Source organism: Trichoderma gamsii, assembly GCF_001481775.2.
Source record: "Trichoderma gamsii strain T6085 chromosome Unknown Scaffold_34.2, whole genome shotgun sequence".
Classification (NCBI taxonomy): domain Eukaryota; kingdom Fungi; phylum Ascomycota; class Sordariomycetes; order Hypocreales; family Hypocreaceae; genus Trichoderma; species Trichoderma gamsii.
In genome coordinates this window covers 271539-287291 of record NW_020171371.1, presented here as the reverse complement: position 1 = coordinate 287291, position 15753 = coordinate 271539, and the positions used below count along the sequence as shown (strand labels likewise).

General features: G+C 47.8%; 3 protein-coding genes across 3 annotated transcripts; 1 reads left to right on the top strand and 2 right to left on the bottom strand.

The window, feature by feature from the left end:
* Positions 1-2006: 2006 nt before the first annotated feature.
* TGAM01_v208334 (hypothetical protein) lies at positions 2007-2619 on the bottom strand (the record flags this gene model as incomplete). The annotated part of the gene is made up of 2 exons (XM_024550304.1): positions 2007-2357; positions 2422-2619. The coding sequence occupies 2 exons, from the start codon at positions 2617-2619 to the stop codon at positions 2007-2009; spliced, it is 549 nt and encodes a 182-aa protein (XP_024404961.1).
* A 2981-nt stretch (positions 2620-5600) lies between these two features.
* Positions 5601-6847, bottom strand: TGAM01_v208333 (phosphate system cyclin PHO80; the record flags this gene model as incomplete). The annotated part of the gene is made up of 2 exons (XM_018807910.1): positions 5601-6048; positions 6117-6847. 2 exons carry the CDS (start codon positions 6845-6847, stop codon positions 5601-5603), a joined length of 1179 nt encoding a protein of 392 aa, XP_018658815.1.
* A 3669-nt stretch (positions 6848-10516) lies between these two features.
* Positions 10517-13764, top strand: TGAM01_v208332 (hypothetical protein; the record flags this gene model as incomplete). Its single annotated transcript, XM_018807911.2, has 2 exons — positions 10517-12649; positions 12760-13764. The coding sequence occupies 2 exons, from the start codon at positions 10517-10519 to the stop codon at positions 13762-13764; spliced, it is 3138 nt and encodes a 1045-aa protein (XP_018658816.2).
* Between the last annotated feature and the right edge of the window lie 1989 nt (positions 13765-15753).

Below are 15753 nucleotides of genomic sequence, written 5' to 3'. Positions count from 1 at the left end.
ATAATATGATCTACTTTTAATAGACTACACGTCGTCAAATGAAAGAACATGATGATTCAAAATCATCACCTTTACGAATACTGTATAGCATAGCGCTGCTGTGATTCAGCGCATCCTTTCTGCACAAAGATGCATCACAAACCATAAAGATCAAGAACGTTTCTTTTTCTTTCAACACCGACTTCAGAATTCCAAGAGAAATCCTGATATCTTTTTCACGACGTCTGGATTACAAGCTATTGACTTTTTTTTTTTTTTTACATCAAATGACGGATACGCAGCTCACTTCTGCACCTCATAACATGGCCGGCTGTTTACATTTTCCCTCTGCTATTAAGAATTTGCAAAAGTACATGAAAGACTTTAAACTGTATATAGCTTTTTGAGTACATAACCCATGAAGGATTATTATTCTGTATTCAGCACGGAGTATGAATAGCGTGTCAATAATTCGATTACGTTACACTTCAGTAGATACTAGCATGACTACAGATGTGATGTCAAATGTGGTGACACGACGTAAAGTGAATACGGTCAGCATAAATAATAGCCATTGGGTACGGTGACACCTTAGATAGGTGTGCAAGAGTGCAAAAATTCTAATTTTCTTTATATTAAATAAATCGAGATTAAAGAAACAATCAGTATATATACAGTATGTTTACAGTATATTTACAGTTTTTTTCTTATCATAGCGCTTTATAGAAGGCTATAAGGGTAAAATGCCTTTCTTTTTAAGAGAGGTTATTTAGCACCTCAATTCTATTATCCAGCCCTCCATCTTAAGCGTAAGCTGCTGCTAGTATTATAATTACTATTACTGCTAGTACTACAGCTACTACTGCTTATAAATACTATGCTACTGCTACTACTGCTGCTACTGGTACTGGTACTGGTACTACTGCTACTATTATTGCTACTGCTGCTACTACTGCTACTGCTACTGCTACTGCTACTGCTACTGCTACTGCTACTGCTACTGCTACTGCTACTGCTACTGCTACTGCTACTGCTACTGCTACTGCTACTGCTACTGCTACTGCTACTGCTATTACTGTTACTATTATTGCTACTGCTGCTACTATTACTATTGCTGCTAGTGCTACTACTGCTACTAGTATTACTGCTGCTATTTTTAATATATTAATAGTATTTGGCAGTTGTGTATATATAGTTTAATATGTGGAATGGCCGCCTTATTGCATTACAGCTGGGGTATTGGATAATGAGATTGGGGTGCTGAATAACGTCTCCCTATTTTTTTAGGCAGTAGGGCAACTTACAAGCCAGATGACCTTGATAAAATTGATTGAACAGGATGGCCTTGATTGAACGGGATGACCTTGATCAAATTGATCGAATTGATCAAGGTCATCCCGTTCGATCTGAGATGCTTGCGAATGTCTGCCTCGTAGATCTATTTCGTCACGCCTTTGAGTGTTGGGGATGCATTAGGCAGACTCTACATTTGAACATGGGCTGCCAGCCTCTAAAGTGTCAAAGTTACACTTTGCAATTTTTTCAACTCGTAAGTGAAGGGATGGAGGCGGTAAAGAGAGAGAGAGAGAGGAAGGGAGTTTCAACTGAATGCATGAGAAAATGATCGATGTCCAGTTGTAGCCAAAGCCGAATAGCTTCCAATATAAGAACTACCTACCTATCTAGATATAGGGCACCGAGGCCGGCAGCGGCGACCCCGAGTATTTAGTAATACTCATGTTACTATTTAAGACCATTTCCATCCAACTGCTAAAATAAGATATCTATCTTAATACCCCAGCTTTCAGACCTTACTGAACCAGCAGCAGCTATCGAAGCCCATCACAGCCCATCGCACCCCATCGAGAGGGGCGAGGGGAATAGAAATGATAAGAGAAAAAAAAGACCCATCAACACTAGTAAACGAATGGTTGAAGATTAGCACCTAGAGACGACAAAGAAATGTAACAGTGCCCTAACAAAAGTTCTGGTAGATATTTGGCAGTATGTCCTCCTGCTCCATGAAATCAGATGATGTTGGTGTCCGAGGCCTTCGGAAAAAACCTTTTTTGGTCGATGTAATCGATGACAGCACAAGCTGCAATAAAGACATCGATTACTATTGGCAAAACCCCAAGAAATACCCAAGTCTGATCTTGAACGAACGTTGCGATAGGAAGAAGTGTGACAAATGTAGCGACGATAGTTCCGGGTAAAAAATTGTCCTGCCACCGGCGCTGGCAAAAAAGACTAAAGACGCAGCTCCAGTGCAAACAAGTCAAGACTGCGACCGCGAGAAGACATATTTCACATAGGTTATGCTCTCCTGTGGGAATAACTAAGCGTACACGCTCTTGTAATCCCCAACCATCGCATATCTGTAGTCTCTTTGTTAAATGAAATAACTTGTATAACATAGGTATATGGATTTGTCTGGCTTACAGGAGATGTCTTCCAACGTGTATTGCCAGGCTCCTTTTCGAACCAAGTAGTGAGGATATTTAACACCGTCGTGGTAAAACACGCCGTAACAATCTTATATTGAGCCGCATTTTCGGGAGTTGCGTCGGGCTCAATCTCCCATTCCGCACTGGCAGCATGTGCAATTTGAACAGCAAACTCGTCATTTTTGGCCAGCATTCAGAGGAATATGTTCGCATTTGCATTAGACGAGACAGCAGCTAGATGAACAATTTCTGTTGCTGAACTATGTTAAGTTTTGAAGATACTGAGGGCGTCAGAAGATGTGTTGATCGTGTTGTGTTATCTTGCCTACTTTCTCGTCTTTATAGATCGAGGTCGATTTCGCAGCCTGACTCACCGAAGACTATCAGCAGCCAATCGCTGTCAGCCACGCTTTCACAGCCAATTGTCATATATGCAATGTAACACAGTCGGAGAGGCCTCCGGTTTACTTAATTCTGAAATTCATTATTCTGAGGGCTGATAACGGTAGGTCGACGACAATGCCTGGCGGAGTACTCACAGTCCGATTGGACGCCTCCACTCACCTGCGAGGGATGTTTTGAAGGCGCTTGCATCATATTGGCCGACACGTTGCTTGTATTAATGCATGCGCTGGCAAACGTAATGACGCTAAAATGAAATTTACAACCGATAGGCGTACAGCGTCTTAGATGACGATTGTTATAGGAAAACTCACCATGGGGCGCAGCCCGAGTGCATTCCCTTATGCTGAAGGGTCTCTCCCTCTTAATGTATGGTTGAGGTTACTACATCCACGGAGTTGTCGCAATTTCTTCTAATCCTTGAACCTCCAAACCTCTGCTCTTTCACCGTCTGACCGTTTCGCTGAAATTTGCTGCCAACGAGTTGCTCCTATTACATTTTGTTTTGCGGCCGTTTACTACTCAAGGATTCGGCTGGCTTATAGCCATTGTATGCAAAATACAGTCTTCGAATCAACTAGCTGCTGTTTTTTTCGCCTCATGCATTTCGCCTTTTCTCTCCATCAACCAAAAACTCAACCAAAATATCTACCATTTATGGTGTCTCTTCGTTAACCCTTCCGCCGTGGATCTCTCTCGTGCTGAGGACCTTTGTTAAACCAAAGACTTCTCTGGAACCCAAGGACCCTTCTTAAGGCTCTATGGTATCTGGCCATCTGACTCTCCCGTGAGGTCAATCTTTTTCTTGTATACCCGGACATCGTTTCGTTGGGAGATATCGGGGTGGCTTTGCAGCTCTCACCAGCAGAATATCCACTCTGGCTTGCTATTCGTGGCTCACTCGGCGGATGGTGTTTATTTCATCATCTACAATGCAAAGATGGCTCTTACAAGCTAATCTTTGCTTTTCGCTGTTGATTCTTCTGTCGGGAAGCCAGCAAGAGAAGTTTTCTTGGGCCCCGACGATAACACTTGGGTGGGTGGCCCTATCTTCCTCGCTTTCCTTCTCTCCTTCTTCTTCGCCCCGTACTCTCTTTATTCTTCTATTCTTCTCTTCTCCTTTTAATTTTGCCTTTCCTGCACTGTCTCCAAGAAAGAAAAAAAGGAAAACTGCTTATCTCTGAAATAGGATGCTGCTCTTTTGGGGTCTAACTGGAACTCCACTCGTCTTTTTCCACAACAGGCTTCTTATACAGTAAGTACAAACATTGTTTTGACCATGTAGTGTAGCTATACATATACCTGACCGTAACTGCAAAATATCCAGGAATCGCCCCCGAGTTCTTCTATACCCTCTACAGGTATGGCTATCATTTATGATTGCGCTGCAAACAAGCCTTGCAGAAGCCATCCTGTTCCTCCCACTATCTACGACGGCTACAATTCTCTATCTAGCCACGCGCCAAGATCAGCAAGGTTCAGAGGATTTAAGTCTCCCTGGACCTATACCCGGACCCAATCGTCGTAGGGCACGGCGGCGATTGGGCTAGGTAGCATGGAATCTCTAGCTCAGCCGAATATGCGGACTTTCGCAGCTCATTCGCCATGCCGCTGGCTGGGCTACGTGTAGGCAACTCTTCAGCCTGCATATACCTACCTAGGTAGTCAAATACGTAAAATCTCAAAGCTATCGTTGCAGCTCAGCAGCTCAGCAGCTCAGCAGCGACCTCTTACGCCTTTTCTATGCTATGATTAGACTATTTATGTTAGAGTCTACTAGAGGATTTCTTGGTCCCTCTACATTGGTAGGGTTTATCGTCCTTTTCCTCTTATGTATAGGTATCTCTCGCTCTCTCTCTCTCTCTTTTTATTTTTATTTTTATTTTATTTTAGGATTCTCGATTCTTTTTCTTTTACGGATCCAACATCCTCTCTAGATATCACTGAAGTGTACGGATTAGACCCTGTCCATCCGAGGGCTTCTTCTTTTCCTCGCCTCCCCTTTCCATACTCCGTTCCTTTCTTTGCTCTTTTAGGTCTCACAATGCGCCGCCAGCACAAGGCTTCGACATTTGTGTGGGAGCATATGGGGATATAAATGGATAGACGAAAACATTTGCAATGGATTGATGACGATCGTGACGCTGGAAGATGTAGAAAGCTTAGAAGGCACTTGGGTCAGTGCCATTGTGCCGCCAGACCTCACTGCCGGCACACGTCAATATTACACAGAAAATGTAATATTCAATTCATATATACATACACATGCATTATCTTCACCTCGAACTCTACGAAAACCTCGCCCCGTATCCAATATGCAAGAGTAACAAAAAAAAAAAAAATGCTCCGTTTACAACACCCATAAAACGCCAATTCCCTTTCTCCACCGTGGTTCCCCCCTTCCCACCAACCATGCTCCGAACAATGAATCCGAGTTACACGTGTATATGTATGTTAACAAAGTGTTAAAATCAGAGACTGCAAAAGATAAAGCCCTTTTCACTTCCTATAAACTTTGACTCCACAAGTTTATGCAAGGAGATATGAGTTGTGTGACCCGAGATGCATGTCATGAAGCAGCAAAAGAGGCCAATGAGATGACGGTTGGCGAGAGAAAAAGAGAAAGAGAATAAAGTAAGTGAACACAGAAAAAAATCAAGGTGCAGTGGTGAAAAAGGTGGGTATCATTGATATAAGCCGCTTCTCGACATCGGCCCAGCTCGACTAGAGGGAGGTTTCAGAATGCGTGTTCGTCAATCCCCTCTGCCGCTCTTACTGCTGAGCAGTATCTTCTTCGTTGTCATCGTCGTCAATCTCGTCGTCGTCATCATCGCTCGATCCATCAGACTCCAGTTCATATCCCGGAGCCCTCTGGACAAGTCCCTGATAGTAAGCCACCAAGATTTCTGGATTCGGCACGATTCTCCAATCCACTCGGTAGAGGAATTCGAGCTCAAGTAATCGCAGTTCAGCCACACGCACACCGCCTACTCGCGCGTAGGTCGTATTGTTCCAAAACGAGTCAGAAAGGCCCTTTGCAGCAACTGTGGCAGCGGTAATTAGGAAGCGGTGAACGGTGAGGGTGTTGATGGTGAATTCCGGGTAAAGAGCGCAGAGTCGGTCAATGTAGTAGACCATGGCCAAAAGAAGCGGTGGCGTGAGCGTGGCATGTCTAGCCAGCCGATGGAGATAGTCTCTAACAGAGATGCCAGGGGGGGTTCTGAGCAACAGGTTAGACACGCACAGACAAAAAAAGAATGATGGGAAAATCCCCGAACTTCTACATACCTCGAGTGAAACCGTGTGAGGCCACCGCTTGAAATGCGAATTGCGTCATTGGTGGCAATCAGCTCTCCCAGCATATGTGCAATCAGCTCGACCATGTGCTCGACCGGGCAAAACTCATATTTGTTGGGCAAAACACGGGGAGGCTGTTCCTCGGGTCTGGCTCGTTTCGGTGCTTGAGGAGATGCAGATCGTTGGGCCTGGGCCTCGGCCTGAGCCTGAGCCGCATCGGAGCTCGAAGCAACGGCAGCAGGCGTTGAAGATGCATCCAGAGAAGAAGAAGCTTCAGCGGTGGCGGCAAGTCGACGCTTATTAGGCGACAAAGCATTGTACAGCCGAGTTTGGGCGGGCGAGGTTCGGCTCGGGCTCTCAGAGTCGTCGATGCCCATGTTCGTAGAGGTCGTCACGGTCGTCTTGGTGGTTGTAGTCGTGGGAGCTGCCAGCGGCGAGGCAGAGGAGGAGGAAAAGGCGCGGGCAGGGGACCGCATATCGCTGGTCGAGGCCCCGGTACGGCGTGAGCGGCCTGGCGACAGCGCTGACGAGGATGCCGACACGGACACGGCCTCGGACTCTGTCGACAGTCGGCGGCGCAGATAGGCGGGCCGGGGGCTCACGGCTGGGAGCTGCGACGGGTGGGACGAGGCAGACTCCTGCGAGGATCTCGACGGCGCATTGCGGAAGCCGGCGGGCGAGGCGTTGGCGGAGGGAGAGAGAATGGGGGACGTCTTCAGCATGGTCTCCTACGGCGCATCATCGGGGCGCGGCGGTGCTCTGGTCGTTGGTGCGGTTTTGTGGCGGTTGTTCTGTCCGTTCTGTATTTCGCCTCCAATTTCTGGACTGCCGCTGCGATGCTGGCGATCGAGGGAGAAGCGGCGACCAGGACGTTCGACTGGCGGGATCCGATATCAAGAAAAAAGGTCACCAGCCGTCCTAAATCGGAACAGCCGGCGGTAGGCAGCCGGGCAGCGGCTTGCTGGCGAAATGCAGTGAGACGCAATCGTGAAGAACGTGCAACAGCCAGATCTCGACTTTTTTTTTTGGAGCGAACCCAAAAGGCTCACCGAAGCACCGAGCCAGGAAGATTTTATAGTAATAGTCGCAGGTCTAAAAGGGCGATCCAGCGAATGGCGTGAATCGGCCGGCGGCGGGACGGACGCAGGGCGAAAAGACGGAGGGGGTGATTAGCGGGTAAGTAGCGATACTTTGTACCCTCGGGAGAAATGAGTGGGATTGGGGGCCAGCAGAGCCGCTTCGAATTGCAAGTGTCCAGTGCTGTTTGCTTCTCAAGTGTTGTTTTATCGCACTGTAGACTTGCTGAATGCCACCGCGAGAGGGGGTACGTATTGACGTTCGTTTGCTTTCCAGGCTGTTATAAGAGGTGTTCCGTTCAATCAAGTTGTGCCACTTGTAGCAGCACCGTCTCGCCGGTATATGTACTTGTATACGCAGATTCAGCAGCAGTGAGACGGATCCCCATCATCAAAAATCCTGCAACAGCACTCGGGATCGGAACCTCGCCGCGGTGATTGGTCAATATTCTAGCAGTATTCCGACCGGGATACTTGGGGGCGGGACCGGAACGCTGGTGGCTGTTCTGGCATGAAAAGGGTAGAAAAGAGAGAGAGAGAAAGACAAGGCAAAAGCGAAAAAGAGAGGGAAGAAAAAAATTGCTAACCAGTTTGTCCCTCTTTTTCGGAGAACTGCTTCTCTGAGACCTAAAACCAAAACTAAAAAGTACGATGGAGCATGCAATGCTACAAAGGTATTGACCTAATCGGCCTGTCCGAGTAATTCAGCGGCTCATCCTTGGCTGGGACCCAGAAGTATCGGTACTACGAACTTGGCGCCGGTGGAGCAGAGTCGCGAAACTCACTGCGAGAAAAATCTCTTTGCTTTCCGAAAACGGAATTGATTCGGTGTCGTCGACTGTCATTAACTTATAGAAAACAGCGTATAGAGCAAACAGCAAACCCGTGCATCCCAACCAATTCTCTTATAACGTCAAAGTAGAATATTCAACTATGTAATAACAACCAGACATTTACCTGACAACCTCGCTCCCTCTCCGTCTCTCTGCTATTTCTTAGTCTGACCGCACCTTTTGACTCGCGTGCGTCCCGCATCGCTTGTACAAGTACGCCGGTCCGGATGTCAGAAGGCGCCTCTCGTCTAATCACTGTGGGCTTTATCACGATGTTTATCTGGTACCAGGTACAAACCATCATGTAGATGCCACCACTAAGGTACTACAGGCTACCTATTGTTAGACGAAACTACTACAGTAGCAGCAATTACAGTACCCCAGACTGACCCCAGACCACGCCAGCGAGGGGCATCTTGCGGGATCAAAGCACAAAAAGAGATGAGTTGTCGTTTGCGTGCTGCAGGGTCGTGGCTCAACGAGCACCTGTTGTTGCCAGCTCGTGGTGCAAAGAAGCCCGGTGATTCGTTAGCGGCAGTGGCCCGAGTCCAAGACACGGATTTCAGACATGTCTTATATCAGCGGGAGTTTTCGTTTATGATTTGTAGCGGCTGCAAGAACTATGTAGCAGGGGGGAAACAGAGAGCTCTCTGCCCTACTGGTGCTACCGTGCTACGCTGCTTATCACGGGAGACGTTATTCAGCACCCCAATCTCATTATCCAACACCCCAGCTGTAGCGTTACAAGGCAGCTATTCCATATATTAAGATACATGTGCATAACTGCTAAATCCTATTTTTAATAATAGCAGTAATAGCAGCAGTAAAAGCAGTAGTAGCAGTAGCAGTAGCAGTAGCAGCAGTAACAGTAGTAGTAGCAGTAGTAGCAGTAGTAGCAGTAGTAGCAGTAGTAGCAGTAGTAGCAGTAGTAGCAGTAGTAGCAGTAGTAGCAGTAGTAGCAGTAGTAGCAGTAGTAGCAGTAGTAGCAGTAGCAATAGCAATAATACTGGCAGCAGCCCACGCCTAAGCTGGAGGGTTGGATAACAGAATTGGGGTGCTGGATAACGTCTCCCCTTATTATTGCTGGCACTGCCACTGCCACCGTTCGGACCAGATCATGTTTCGTTTTGCCGGCGTGTTTGTATGGAGCACTAACATGCGGACCAGGGACCAGGGTCCAGGGTTGCGTGTCCCGATAGCTCTCACGTGTGAAAGCTCGCTTGGTCCTTTGATATCTAGCTTTATGAAAACTTACAGACTTTCGCCGCAGTATTTATACTAAACGCAGTTGACGATAACGGCTGGTGGTTGAGGCGGAAGAGGGAAAATGCCGCACAAGAACTGAGGCGAGCTTCTCGTTCCGGAGTTCGATGCCGGCAGACGGGAGCGGATGGTCCGCGGTATTTCTGATTGCGTCAGGAAAGCCTTGCCCAATCAAGCGCAGTGCACCATTCATTGTCGATGCTTGATATCGATATGCTCAAACAACACCGATAACTGTAGATGTAACAGTCGTTGGTGAAACTGCAATTGTAGGGAGATGTTTGCAGTCAGTCTTCGATGGAGTGTAAGTTCTAGTAGGTAACGGAGCAGTTGCCAAGTTCTATGGGTACATGCACGCATTCGTGGACCTTTGACCCAAAGCCTGGAGATCTCATGTGTACCTACTTCTTGAATACAGGCCGGCAGATGTCATAGCCAACCATGAGTTTGAGTTCTTAACAGGCACATCAAAGCTCTTGGCTTATCTCAAGATAATTGGCCGTGATGGCCGTGGTGGCCGCCAATCCTTCACAAGATATTAAAACCCATTACCCCGTGTAACCAACTCTTCTAGAACTCTTCCACTACCATTTTCCAACTTACCTAATAGCGAACCTCCTCTCCGCTTTCGTCACTAATTGGCCACAAGCGGTAGCCGGCAAATCTCGCCATTTTATGGAGACATCTAAGAAAGTAGGTTAGCAGAGATCCGATAAGATAACATAATGCACGTGCCACGGCATCGGACTTGCCTTGGCGTGACATCTCGTCAGACTGCAAGACACCAGAGACGCCGTATCAACGACATTGAATAGGTGTATCCATGGATTGACATCGCCAATTTACTTACGCCTCTGCGCCGTCATCGCTATTCCGATCATCTACTTACGCGCTTGTCATCTGTTGCTCCGGACGCATCATTGCCACGATTCTTGTGTATTTCTTTGCTTGCTTGCGCCCACGTCTTACTTGGCTTCACGAAGCTCTGCCAGCCGAATTCGCCGGAGCTGGTTCGGGATTCTCTTGCTTTGATCGATTGTATCGGCATCATAGTCTGCTCCGACAGCTCATGCGCAGCTCTGCACGCAAAGCATAATCGCCAATCTTGACTCAGTCTCTCCAGTCGACACCAGACGAGATCCCGGCGCTCTGCTCCTCTCGGCATTCTCCGCTATAGATCCCACTGCTACCCGCTTGTGTATCCGGCACTCCCATTCCCATGGCGCGACCCCAGAACTCCCCGATCCTAGCTCAGCTGCGAAACGCCAAAACGTGCCCCGAGCAGTCGACAGCTCTACAAGCTCTGAAGAATGAGATCATCGGACACCACCAGAAGAAGGAGACGTGGGTCAGCCTGGGTGTGCTGGAGCCCGTTATAAGGACCTTGACCTCGGCTCGTCCTGCGGCCAAGTCGAGCACAAGCAAAGATGCTAGGCCACAGGTGTCGAGTCGCCGGCCTCTGTCAGAGGAAGATAATGTGAGGCTGCAAGCCCTGCAGATCATCACAAGCTTCGCCAAGGGTATGCATCCCGAGATCCGTCACGTCAACTCCTGCAAGACCCCTGCACCTTTGCTCGATCCCCCTCCACTTAAACAGCCGATACTGACGTGTGATACTACTTTATTTACAGGTGGCCCTCCCTTTCTACCGTCCGTCCACGCCTCCCGGGCTCTTCCAGCCATCCTCGCATGCACATCTCCCAATGCCAACCCGCCGCAAATCGTCGTTGCCGCTCTCAAGGCCGTTAGCGGCATTGCAGATGCAGCTGCTCTGGCATCCCCGTCATCAGAACTCGATAGCCTTGCTCTTGCCGACGCAATATTCATGTCGCCGTATCATCTCGAATCTCTATGTCTCATACTTGCTTCTACGTCATCAAGCCGCTTGCAGCAGACCCAGGTTGAGCTTGTGGCCAGCTTGATATCTCGCATTTGCACAGAGGAACGACACCAGCAGGCTCTGATCCAGTCTGGTGTCTTGGATATGCTCGCGTCGCGCTTGGCCAGCTTCGCCGTCAGCCAAGGCCATGTTGTTCCAGGAGCTGAGGCACAGGCTTACAGCGATGGGTTATATGAGGCTTTCCCTAAAGAAGCTCCTCATGGAACACAAATTGGTCCCGTGCTTGCGGCGGTCGCAGCCATTCTTGGAGAGTCAAAATACAGAGCAACTCGGCTCATCAACTCTCCCGCCATCCTCGCTGTTTTCCCTTCCATCGCCGTTGAAGCCAGCAATCTGAGCGGCGCCAAAATCCAAGGCTCGACGGTCATGGATTACTTGCTGCCTCAGGTTCCTCCTCCTTCTTCCAACGCTCGCAGTCCGCCTCAGTCTCATCACCATTCTTCCACTAATACACCAGACCGCCCTGAATCTCGAACTCCAAGCCAAACGCCCGGCCTTAGGCTTGTCTCTCCTGCTGTCTTGGAGTCGGGTTTAGACAACTCATCAGATGAGGTCGAGAGCCCTTTCATCCCCTGGCTGATTATACAAGCTAGATCATTGTCTGGCTATGGGAGACTCATGGCAGTCACTATTCTGACAGCGCTCTTCAAAGCTGGACTCGGACGCAAAGGATGGAGAGAAACCAGTCTTGCCATGCTAGTCGTGCCAATTCTCCTCGATTTGATTACGAAAAACGACAAGGAGGAGGCTGAATCACAAAGTACCTTTGATGAATCCCAACAGCTCATTTTGGAGAAAGCACCGGCAACATTAGCCCGTCTCATCACTGACAGTGAACTGCTCCAAAAAGCCGCTTACGATTGTGGTGCAGTCAAGACGTTGACAAAACTTCTGAGGCGGGCTTATCGCTCTGTGCCCATCCTGGAGGCGACGAAATATTGGTCTCCCCAGCCTGATACTGATATGGATGTTGAGGGTCCGTCTGCATCTTCACAATTGGGACAGCTTGGCCAGGATCCGCTGCTCTCGCATCGTGTAAGGCTAAGAGAATCTACACTCAAAGCCATTGGCGCCGTAGCCTCTGGAAAGGAAGATTATCGGAAGGCCCTGGTTGAAGAAGACTTCATTCCCTATGTAATGGAGTCCCTCACTGAGTATCCCAAACGCCCCAAACAAATCAAAGACCGGCTCAAGGATAAACCCAGCGGAGAGACTGAACAACAGCCCAACGTCTCATCAGCATATGGCGCCAATCCATTGTCCGTCATCGTCGCGGCATGTCATGTTATCAGGATGCTCTCGCGATCCATCAGCATATTGCGAACGACTTTGGTTGATCACTCGGTTGCCATGCCAGTTTTCAAATTTTTAAGGCACCCAGACGTTGATGTCCAGGTTGCTGCCACAGCTGCCATTTGTAACCTAGTGTTGGAAGCTAGCCCAGTCCGCGAAGTTTGTCAATCCCATTTCTTCCCCCCTTTTACAATAGCATCTATCCTCTCTCCTTCCTTTCAGAGCCAATGCCGCCCACAATACAAGACTATCAAGCTAACAGTTACTAGCTACTGGCCGAAAATGGTGTTATGAAGATCCTCTGTGAACACGCCCACTCTGATAACCCTGCTCTGCGGCTTAATGCATTGTGGGCTCTGAAACACCTGGTTATTGCTGTGAGCTCCGATCTAAAGCGATCTTGCTTGGAGCAGCTTGATCCGGATTGGTTGGTACAACTTATTTGTGATGATGGCCAGGGTGCTGGTTCATATAACACCCAGCCTAGCCAGCCGTCGGGCGATGATGTTGATGTGGATGTGGATGAAGAGATGGATGCCTCGCCCTCTGACGAACTGGTGAAATGGATGTTTGCAGCAAATGGCAATCCACAAAAGCTGGATGCTTCGAGATCAACCAAGCTCCGCCAAGCGGAAGACAAGCTCGCCAGCTTGCGTGAAACTGAGCTCAACTCGCAAAGGAGATCCCGCAATGATGAAGTTGCCGTTCAAGAACAGGGTCTAGAGCTCATCAGGAACTTGGTAGGGCTCGGGGTGGGCGCCTCTGCGGAGTCACCTTATGATACGACAGAGATGATTGATTACCTGTTCAGAACCATTGGCCAAGATCGGCTGTTTGACCTGTTGTCCTCAAAGCTACAAGCCAAGGTGCTTCATCCCTTTTCTCGACGGGCGCCAACGCCGGGACAGGAGACAAGACTCATCCACCCTCATGCGAAAATCATCATCCCGGTAATCTACATCTTGGTCCACATAGCAGCCAGCACACACCAGCATCGACAGCTAGTTGCTAGGCAGACAGATCTGCTCAAGTTGCTCTACCAGCAGATTGGCAACCGAGACAAGGAGGTCCGTGTCGCCGTGTGCCACTTCATCATAAACCTTACAGGCCACGACGACGAGAGTTTGCAAGAATGGTCTATGAGGGCCAACGAATTGAAGAAGCTAGGATTCCACACCAGAATGGAGTTTCTCAAACACAACGACAGAGATCTCGACGTGAGAGAACGCGCCAAGACGGCAGTATACCAGCTTGACAAGGCGTTTGCTTATTAGAATGGAAAACCACCCTGGTTAAAGGCTTGGAATGATTTAAATAAGAGAAAGAAACGGGAAGAATCAAACGAAGAAACGATTGAATTTTACGTTGGAGATGAAGATGATCCAGCCCTGTTGAGTTCATTGAGTATATTGAATTCAATGAGAATCGATGACCGACATGGAGATGGAGCCGAAGATGGAGACGGATACGTCATTAGTGAAGGCGAAGCTGAAGTTGAACATGAAACCGCAAGGGAATCCGATAAAGAAAACGAGGACGAAGTTGAAGATGGAGACGCAACCATGGCCGCAGGTGCAAACGAAAATGAGGATGGAGACGATAACGAACATGAAAGCGCAACTGAAAGCGGACTGGCAGGTGATGATGAAACTGGAAACTATACGTATAACTACTAGTAATAACCCTCGATGATGGAGTGACATCGAGGAGAGGCGGCTCGCTCGAGCAAGAATGCGGCAATGGGCAACCGACAAGGGCTGGGATTCAGTTTGACGCCAGTGGTGGAAGAACGAAGGTAGCGATGAAGATGAAAGAGGGGGAGGGATACTCTTGGATTTGCTTTGATACTGTCCTTTTTTTTCTTAATCTCTTGGTATGCTTACTTCTCTGATACGAGCATGGATATTGGGAGTAACGGCTTTATAACCTAAAAACCCCAAAAGCAAAGAAAGAGGAAAGGGGTGGAACAGGGCATGTTTAATTACAAAGCGACTATCGTACATTGCTCAAAAATGACAACAGCGAATTTGTTCTTTTCTCTTCATTCTCTTCTTTCTTGAGATATGCATGTTACGTTCTCTTAAGATCTATTTGGGTGGGCTTCGTCTAGAGGCTCGTGACGTTGGGACCAGAGTAGGGTAGTAGCTGCTTACCCTTGGGTTCGAGTAATTCTCCCTGAAGCTGATTCATATGTGCATGGCATGTCTTGAAGGTGTCCAATCTCAAAATGGAATTCTGAGCATAGTGACGCTAAGTCTCATTTTTCATCAGAATGAAATATTAGCAAATGACCAGAAGGCGACTGATCTATAGCTTAATAGGAATCTCCTCAAAAAAGTATCAACGCATCATATTCACAGTAATAATAGATTCACAAACTTTTGTAAAAAGATGCCTTGCCTACATTAAACACAGGCCATTTCTGTAAACTAAAATCCGATTGGCATATCATCGCGTCTCTTTTCTATTTATATTCATCATACATACCCTATAATAAACACAAACTCCATCCACGCTTCCTCATCGACGATATCAGTGTCCACTACATATACCACTCACTCTTTTCTCTATATTTACTTTTCTTCGACGAAAGCATAGCCCCCCGTCATGCACGTTGGTCCGCTCATACATGTTAGTATTTCAAATAGTACATATTACTATCTTCCGTTGGGTCGTGATCAAAAACACAGTAGAACCCCTGTCAGAAAATCTGCAAGTTTTAAAAATCCCATGTCACCAACGCAAAACACACATTGACCCAACCAACAACGCCCGATTCCGAAAAGAAAGAAAGAAAAGGTTCTAGTGCTACAACAAGGAATAGATAGTATATGCCGCCTATTCACGGGCGGTAATTTGAGTCCTCGCGTGTTGCATTCAAAAACAAGAAATAAGCCCAATGCAGGGAGGCAAAAAGAAGATTCAAGAGAAAACAACAGAGAGGATCATGCCTATACCTATGCCCCTACACGTATACGCGCGCACGCGATTTGTTAATGAAGATGGAGAAGTACTAACAGTTATTTCTTCGACGAGGAGATATGGAGGCGGAGTTTAATCAGAGAGAGAGCGAGCGAGAGAAAGAGAGAGAGAGAGTGATGCTACCACGACCCTTTGATGGAGTCCTCTTGTCTTCGCTGAGACAGAAATTGATACTATTCTTGACTCGAAAGAGGCAAAGCAGATACGCCCCCCCCAGACATCTAGTAGTACTATCTACATTGCCAATATTAGCAACATGCAGCAGCGGTATAAACTTGATG